At 41.0% G+C, this 9,803-nt stretch overlaps 1 protein-coding gene across 1 annotated transcript; it reads left to right on the forward strand.

Moving 5' to 3' along the window:
- The first annotated feature begins 6,387 nt into the window (after window positions 1-6,387).
- Window positions 6,388-9,471, forward strand: IL17A (interleukin 17A). Its single transcript, XM_004388719.1, has 3 exons — window positions 6,388-6,414; window positions 7,745-7,941; window positions 9,234-9,471. Exons 1-3 carry the CDS (start codon window positions 6,388-6,390, stop codon window positions 9,469-9,471), a joined length of 462 nt encoding a protein of 153 aa, XP_004388776.1.
- The last annotated feature ends 332 nt before the right edge of the window (window positions 9,472-9,803 follow it).

A 9,803-nucleotide genomic window follows, 5' to 3' on the forward strand; every position in this document is an offset into this window, starting at 1 on the left:
TTAACAATGACTCTGTTAAAATGTTCTCATCGTTAATCAGTCCTTTAATTCATCATGCCATATAAGCAGGGAAAGTTTCTCCACCAGAGATTCCACTGATGCCTGTACCCAACCGCAGAAGTGTCCCCATCCATCTATTCACTGCTCTAGATGGCCTTCGGGAGCAGAGCCATAATGAATACAGAGCAAACAGTTTTACACTGAAAACGAACAATGATACTATCAGGCTGATACTAAGATTGATATTTCCTACTTAATACACCATGTTAATTTTATATGTATTAAGCTAGACAACAGCTTTAACCTTACAGCTAAGCCTCTGGTACAAACAATATCAATACCTTGAAGTTGGGGGTAGATGATCTAGAGCTTGGTCAAAAAAAGAAAAAAAACTAGTTGCCATCGAGTCGACTCCAACTCAGGACAACCCCATGTGTGTCAGAGTAGAACTGTGCTCCATAAGGTTTCCAATGGTTAATTTTTTTGATGTAGATTGCCAGGCCTTTCTTCCAAGGTGCCTCTGGGTGGACTGAAATCACCAACCTTTTGGTTAGCAGCTGAGCACATTAACTGTTTACACCACCCAGGTACCCCCAGGTCTTGATAAGCTGGATCTAAATCTGGATTTCAATTAAATCCTGACTTTTTCAAGTCCCCAGTGCTCTCCAGATGACTCTCTATTGTAGACATTCTCCTCCCTTAAACCATGTCTTCCTTTCAAGTGTCTGTTTGCCATTGTTCCTATGTGCTAGCTCATTTTCAAAATATCAGCCCCCTATGTTTAAAGCCCAAGAAAATTCCCTCCAGTTACCATTATCCCGTCTATATTAGGTCAACACTAAGAGGGAAGGGGTCTTGCCAGGCGGTGTGCCCAGCATTAAACAAAATAGCACTTACCTCTTCAAATAGCTGCTGTCTTTAAATTACAATATTAATAAATCACTGATGATGGCATCGTGCCTTTTCTTATACTGAGACCATCTTTTTTTTTTATAAAAAAAGCACTGCAGAATAGAAAGCGAAAAGACAAAAGTCTCTTAATAGTAGACCTGCTACCTAAGCAAATATATATATAGATATAGACATATAGCTTTTTCATTGATTTTAACAGTCTTAATTTTCCACCATATTGAGACAAAAGGCTCTCTCCTGGAAAAAAAAGGAAGAAAATGTTCTTCTATGCCTCTTATTATTCTCTATTATAAGCAGACAGGAACACTGTTTAATGGCCTAATAATTTCAAGAAGCCTTGAAAACCCATTTTCTTCCATCTTAGAAGCCCACAAACATTTAATCAGTATCATCCCTTCATGTGCATTTGACTCCTGGAATATTTCCCGGTCTCTAGTAGTACACCTTCTTCCCATCCCTCCAAGCTCCCAACTCCCAACTTGCAGTTCTATATTACTGTGGCTATCTGCTTCACAAGTCTTCAGAGAAGCAAGATTGATAAATCTGAGGACATCACTAAGTAAAGTAATCACTGCTTAATTGACGCCTCCATTTGTTCTTTCACTGCCTTCTTTCTCCGAAAGTCATAGACCATCAAAGATTACCTGGTGCAAAAGCTCCTCTTTTTATAGAGCAGGAAGCTGAGCCTCAAAGAAGAAAAGAACCAGAGTGTATGAATAGTTAATGGCAGAGCCACAACTAAAACAAAGATGTTCTTTCATCCAACGTTCTTAAAATTCTAATTCTCAGTCCAGCATTCCTTCTACCTCAACTGCCTGGGATCCTAACCTGAGCCAGTTTTCAGACAAATAAAAAGAGCCCCTCCCTGCTCAGCACACTCTCTTCGTGCTGCCAAATGCTTCTTCAGGAGCCACAGGCTTCTGGCTCAAGCATGCATCTGGGAAATCAGCCTCACACAAGGCTGGGCACACTCAGCTCTGGCCACCACTTCAAAATGACCATTGTCACACTTTTGGGAAAACCCAGCTTGTTTCCCCATTCTTGTTTTAAAGCAAGGGTTGGCCTATCAAAGGACAGCACAAAGGCTGAATTTCATTGGAACAGGAGGCAAGGGTAGAGAGAACAGCTAGAGTCAGCTTTTCCCTTTCACCATCACCTGTGCCCTCTTCAGCCAAGGAACTGGCAGCAAACACATCTTCCTCCACCTCATCCTTTCCAGAAAGCAACAAGTGAGGAATTCTCCACCCCAGGATGTTCTAGAATAGGCTACAACCTTGTCACACTACTTTCAGAAAGATCAAGATGGAGAGGCAAGGCATTGAACAACTCAGCATGGTCATTGAAATGTAGTTGGCCCCAAAAGAATATACAAGATTCTGAACTTCCCAAATAACATTATTTTTATTGTCAATCGGTCAGAATATTGAGCATGTACTATTTACTAGACACTATGCTAGCTGATGAAGACCCTGGGTGGTATAAACAGTTAACATGCTCAGCTGCTAACCAAAAGATGGGAGGTTCAAGTCCACCCAAAGACTCCTTGAAAGAAAGGCCTGGCGATCTACTTCCAAAAAATCAGCTATTGAAAACCCTATGGATCATGAACAATTGCCTCCTTTGCCATGAGACCAGAAAAACTGGATGGTACCAAGCTACCATGACTGAACATTCTGATCGAAGATTCCATAGAAAAATCCTCAAAAAAGGGGGGAAATGCAGAAGAAAATTTCAAATTCTCATGGACTCTAGAGTTTCTGGAGTCATAGAGGATGGATGAACTCCTGAAACTCTGAGATAATCTTTAAACCCTAAATCAAAAATATCCCCTGAAATCATCTGAAAACCAAACAATAGTTTAGCTAAACTAGTAAAAAAAGTCTGCCTTGAGCATTACGCTCCTTTAAGAACTATCTATATGGGATCACATTGATAACAGCAACTTGAAAGATCAGATAGGAACCTTAGGAAGTCAGTGAGTTTATATTAATGAGGGATGAACAATTTGGAGAATGTGGGTGAGAATGGTTGCACAACTCAAAGACTGTAATCAATGTCACTAAACTGTACTATAGAAACTGTTGAATTGATGTATGTTCTGCTGTGTTTATTCTCAACAACAGCAAAATAAATAAAATTTAGGAGGAAAAAACCCTACAGAGCACAGCTCTACTCTGACACACATGGGGTCACCATGAGTCAAAGTCAAATTGATGGCAACTGGTGGTGGTGGGTGCTAGGTGATACAAAGACTGATAAGATGGCTACCTGTTTTGCAGAAAAATAAGATATGTAAACACATGACATGTTATACACTAGAAATATGCATGAACACCTGTGTATCAGAGAGGAAGGAGCAACACAAAAGCAATCTATTAAGACCTATATTGTATAAAGCACTACACTAGCCCCACAGGAGTTGCAAAGATCAGTAAAACACTGGCCTTAAAGGATTATAAAACAAACCTAAAAAACGAGATATACATATGTCTTGAGACTACTTTTTTAAAGCCAAATGAAACAAAGGTTACTAGAGAGATGGGCATAAGCTACGTGTGGTAAGAGCTGTTCATTCCAACTGAGGAAATCAGGAGAGACCTCCAGACCTAGAGGACACAGCATCTTGAAGGATGAATAGTATTTTTATAAACTGAGGAAGTGAAAGGTGTTTCAGAGACAGTACCTTAACAAAAGGCATGTAGGTATTAGATGGAGGCCTGGAGGAAAATCAGGACCCCATGAGCCCAGGTCACAGAGCATGGTAGAAGATGAGGCTAGAAAGGAAGTTTGCAGACAATCACTGAGAAACACATAGACTAACTCAAACACTAAGGGGTTTACGTTTTATTCTGTATGCAAGCTAAAAGGAGAAGAAAAGGCACAATCAGAGCCTTGCTTTGGGAATCATTGTTGCAGGAATGTTGGAGATGGTGGAAGGGCAGCCACTGGGAAGAGCAAAGGTAGCTATTGAAACAGTCCAAATGGATAAGAGTCTGAGTTAGAGGAGTGGCCGTGGGCCTGGGAATAGGGGACAGATGTGAGAGACACTGCATCTTCTGAAATTGCTACCTGATCCCATAGAGAGGAAGAACAAGTGGGCTCACAATGACTCCATGTTTTCAAGGGAAGATGATTGGGACCAACACTATTGTTGTTGTTGTTAGGTGACGCCGAGTCAATTTCAACTCATAGCGACCCTACAGGACAGAGCAGAGCTGCCCCATATGGTTTCCAAGGAGCGGCTGGTGGATTTGAACTGCCGACCTTTTGGTTAACAGCCAAGCTCTTAACCACTACACCACGAGGGCTCCAGGGCCAACACTAGAAGTAGGGAAATCGAGAGAAGCTGCATCCTAGTTGCTCTTCTGTCTGCTTAGCCTGTCAAGGCTATTTACCATCACAGCTGCTCATGGCCTCCCTCAGAAGATCTGTCAGGGCCTATCTAACCAGAAAAACAGATACCACTTCAGGTATTTGTAACAGAAAGAATTTAATGCAGGGAACTGGTTATACTAGTAACGGAGATTGATGTCATCAAGACCACCCCAATGCTGGAGGTACAAAGGAAGCAGGAAGTGCTCTGGGAGGCTGAGGGGAGAAATACCCCGGCTTCTTCCTCCTCTTCCCTTCTCCTCACTCACTCTTCTGCCCTCAGTCTCCCTTTAGCTGAATGCAACTGAAAGCTAGCTAATGGAGAGTCTGAGAAAGCAGCCTGCAGGGGTTGGTTTTCTGAGGTAGAGTTGAGCCAGGCAAGAAGGACCAGACGTGAGGACAAACAGGTAAACTTATTGTACACCCCAACTGCTGAGTTAGTAATGCCGGTCAGCCTCCGGGCGTACCATATAGAATATGAGGTATCAGCTGAGAGGGCCTGGGAACTTGGGAAAGGGGACTAAGAGAGGGGTGACATGTAGCAAGCCACGTCTGTATCCACTGACCCCTCATCTTTTTCATCTTTGTGCTATACCTCTATATTGCTGAGAAGCAACTATTCCTAAAGACCCGAAATCAAAGTTCATCTCACTTAAAGAGTAGAGAGAAAAAGAGAGATGTAGCGATTTTCTTCTGTCTTTCCTCCTATGTCCCCTCATTCCTCCTCTTCCTTCTTGTTCTTATCACACTCTTCTATCCTTTGCCCTCCTTTTTCTCCACCTTCTTCACTTTTCTTCATGGCTCCATCTCCATTTTCAATTCCTTCCTCACTTTGTCCACCTGCATCTCCTTTCTCCTCCATCTTCATCTCACTCCTCCTGAAGAACTGCACGAGACTGAGCCTCAAAACATTAAATATTAGCAACTTGCTTGGTCACATGCTATGCTAGACACATAGTAAATATCACATCTTTAGAATCTAGAGCAAAGTAGACATTCAACAAAACAGCTGTTAAGTTCAATTACATATAGCCTGTCAACATTACATTATTTATTTGTTCATTTCATTTGTTTATATGAAGGGAACTTGAGTAGTTTCTGGAATTGTCCTCATGACATCTTGCCAGGGAATCTAGTGTGGAAAGGAAAGATCAAATGAGAAATCAAGGTACTTGTCATGGATTGAATTATGTCCCCCCAAAAATGTGTATATCAGTTTGGCTGGGCCATGATTCCTGGTACTGTGTGATTTTCCTATATCTTGTAAATCCTGCCTCTACGATGTTAATGAGGGAGGATGGGTGGCAGTTGTGTTAGTAAGGCAGGACTGGATCTACAAGACTGAATTGTGTCCTGAGGCAATCTCTTGAGATATAAAAGAGAGAAATGAACAGTGAGACAGGGGGATCTCATACCATCAAGAAAGCAGTGCTGGGAGAAGAGCGCATCCTTTGGACCGGGGTCCCTGCGCTGAGAAGCTCCTAGCCCGGGGGAACACTGATGAGAAGGCCGAGAAAGAAAAAGCCTTCTCCTGGATTTGACACCCTGAATTTGGACTTTTAGCCTACTTTACTGTAAGGAAATAAATTTCTCTTTGTTAAAGCCATCTACTTGTGGTATTTCTGTTGTAGCAGCACTAGATGACTAAGACAGTACTTGACACCAGAAGACATATATGTTACATTAAACTTTTATTTCCCTATGAGCAATTAAAACAGAGCATAGCTCTTAGGGCAGTTTCATATATGCCCATAAATAAATGATATCAGCCCATAGCAAAGCATCTTTGCTCAGCTTCCAACTACTAATAGTTACTTGAAAAATGAAGAGAGGACGTAGTCTTTGAAACATGAATTTCTGCCCTTCCCATTTTCCTTTAGAAGCAGATATTAGCCGTCATGAAGGGGAGGTTCTTCTTTGACCTCATTTGGGGATGGAACTTTTAACCAAAATGGTGTCACTGCCAAACCCACTCTGATACACCAACGTCAGTGACCACAGAAGAAACAAAGTGCTATATAAAGAGAGACAGTGGCCCCACACTTTGCGCACCTCGTAGCAGGCACAAGCTCAGCCATCCCCAGTCAATCGAGAGAAGCTACCATGTCTTCTGTGAGGATCTCGTCTGTGGTGAGTTCTGCACTAACATGTAATGCACTCGTTGATTTGTACCAAATAATATTTCTAGACTGTGGGCATGCAGCTCTGTACTTTAACTGTGAGAGATCCCAGAACACTATGTATGTAGGATGGAAAATGAAATCTTTGGTGGATACTTAAGTCATTATATAACATTTTTAAGAACTGATACACATCAGTTTGAAAGATGAGATTAAAACTGAAAGATAACTATATTAGGGCTAAGCCACATAAGAAGTGTCATGTGATGCTGTACAGTGAGAATGTTTATCAAAAGTCTTTTTTCTTGAGTACAAATCATTTAATATAGTTCCCGTATGGCATTTTTTTTTCTTAATCCATAAGACAATGGGTCACTCTTCTTGAGGATATAAAAACTGCGGCAATGACCTTTCTTTTCATTATCCTGTACCAAAGGCTTAGGCATCAAAACTACTTATTCTAATTAGATATATGTATAACTGTGTTTTAGAGTCAGTAGGCTTCACATTTTTTAAATATTTAACCTAAAACATTTTTTGGAAATCCAATTTTATTGTAAAATCAATACAGGTTAATTTAGAAAAACTAGAAAATATGCATAAGAAAACGTAAGGGGAATTTACCTGGTTGTTAGTTGGATGTTTACCAGTGGTACCAATGGTGTGTCTACCATGAATATTGATACCACATAGGTTTTCTATAGCCCTTTCTTTCAAGGTGCATGCTTGACTTCACATATGGTTTAACAGAATGCTTGGATCAAGAACAATGGTACAGGAGGACTTCTCCTCCTAGAAAATCAATGTTACTCTTCTCTCATTGATCTGGTAATGACACATGGGCTGACAGGTGGATGACGTGGCACTACTTGCCATGTTTACTAAAATTACTGCCAGCCTATGCATAATGTAAGGAGGCCTGGTGGCACAGTGGTTAAGTGCTCGGCTCCTATCCCACCAGCCACTCTGTGGGAGAAAGATATGGCAGTCTGCCTCCATAAAGATTACAGCCTTGTTGGGACAGTTCTACTCTGTCCTATAGGGTCACTATGAGTCGGAATCAACTCAATAGCAATGGGTTTGGTTTGGGATGCATAACATGTCTTTCCTAAGTCAAAAGAAGAATATTTAATATTGATAAAAAACTTCATAGTCTAACATTGTTTTGGCCGTATAACCAGTTATTTCTTTAACAGATCTGAAAATTTAGTATAGCTCGTCTTGGAACATAGTATGTTCTTTATGATTAGGAATATAGTCATCATCACAATTAATTTATTAACAAAATCCACATACTAATCCTACCTTCCTCTTTTCTTATGTTTTCCATTCAGTTCCAGTCACTGTTCCTGCTGCTGAGTCTGGTAGCTATGGTGATGGCAGGACTAGCAGTCCCACGGAATCCAGGATGCCCAAATGCTGAGGACAAGGATTTCCCCCAGACTGTGAGGCTCAACCTTAGTATCACTAACCAGAACACAAACTCCAGAAGGTCCTCAGATTACTACAACCGGTCCACCTCACCTTGGAGTCTCCAGTACGTATCTCTGTGTTCTTCAACACCTGTATGCATCAGAGATTGCAGTTAGAACACCTTGGGAATGATTTTATTCACTCAAAATCACCAGTCAAACATTGAAGGACTTGACTTCTCATTCTACAGACTTCTTTGGCAGAACAAACGACCCTCCCCTCATACCAGCTGTCCTATTTGATCTCATTCTCTCTGACACCAAAACTTTACCCAAATTAATGATAGCCATTGTTCTAATATTTAAAAGACCCCAAATCTATTATTTATTCCAGAAAAAATAGATATTTAACACAGGGGATTACTGCTTGAATATTCTTTACCAGAGCTACAATTAAGAACACTTGCTGAAAATAACTAGTGTTATTTACTGGTGTTTTTGCACTTATTTTTGATCACATTATAATTGGGAAAATAGAGCTTAGATTCAGTGGAGGAAGTATCATGTTGGGTATTTCCATCCCTTTTTGAGTTCGATCTTTAGATCTTGATCTACATCCCCAGCAAACCCATAGTTGCTGTGTCCTTGCTATACCTAGAATTTAGACCCCATTAAAGATGAAATGCAAACTGCATTTTGGTCATTTGGCTTTGTGCAGATAAGTCTCAGTTATGTGGAGCCTACAGATTCACCTGACTATAGGATTTCTTCTCCTTCTCCCATTACTAAGAAGATTAAGATGAATCAATCAAAAGGCAAAACAAATCAGTTACTCAGATGGAGGAGAGAAGGAAGAGAAGGTTACAAAGGGGCTTGCGTTTTTGTTTCCAGCCCTCATATCAGCTCTGGGCTCTGGGCTCTGTCACATGAATGCATCCTTAGAAAAAATAGTGATGCATTCCCTGCTTCTAGGACAGGCTGTGTCCTGTGAATGTATTCTTAGATAAAATAATGATGCTTTCCCTGCTTCTAAGACAGGCTTCATCAAGTCAGATCAACAGCTGTCTTATTCTTAGATAATTCCAAACTGACTCTTACCTTGGTCTTTTTTCATCTATCAACTATATCCTAAATACATTATCAAACATAAATCCCTTCTGTAGTCTCCACCTATCTTATTTTGTTCATTCCTCAGAGACACTGGGTAACACTGAAATTTGTCTTATTTTCAATAACATTTCATGTGCTTGAAGATCCAGCTTTCCCCCAAGCTTCTTCACACTAACAGCGCTTACAGAATATGTAATTCCTATAACTTATCATCCTGTGAACTTGCCTCCCTTCTTTTATTCCTTTTTGATCTCCTTCCTGCTTTACCAGGAACTCACTTTCCTCCTGGCTTTTGTCTCTCCTGCAGCCGCAACGAGGACCCTGAGAGATACCCCTCTGTGATCTGGGAGGCGAAGTGCCGCTACCTGGGCTGTGTCAATGCTGAGGGGAAGGTGAACCACCACATGAACTCCGTCCCCATCCAGCAAGAGATCCTGGTCCTGAAAAGGGAGAACGGTCACTGTCCCCGCTCCTTCAGACTGGAGAAGATGCTGGTGACTGTGGGTTGCACGTGTGTCACTCCCATCATCCGACACGTGGGCTGAGAGTTACGAGTCAGACCTGAGGTTCCCCTGAAGCAGTTAGACCTTCTGGGAAGCAGACCCAGCCTCTCAGGAACCCTCATCCTTCAAAGTCCCAAACCCATTTCTAACTAATTCACCAAGGTTGAAATGAGTACAAGTTTTGCTTCTTATTTGCTTTTCTAAAGGTTTAAATTATTTATGTATTTAATATGTCTTCAGATATCTTTGAGGCAGGTAGTTCCGTTTTATGTATTACCTATCTTGTTTTGTTTTGTTTTTAGAGACAAGATTCTAGACTTCAGAATTTTATTATTTAAAGGGTGAAACCTATATTTATATGAGTTATTTATGGA

Source organism: Trichechus manatus, unplaced genomic scaffold (assembly GCF_000243295.1).
Source record: "Trichechus manatus latirostris isolate Lorelei unplaced genomic scaffold, TriManLat1.0 scaffold00215, whole genome shotgun sequence".
Taxonomy (NCBI): domain Eukaryota; kingdom Metazoa; phylum Chordata; class Mammalia; order Sirenia; family Trichechidae; genus Trichechus; species Trichechus manatus.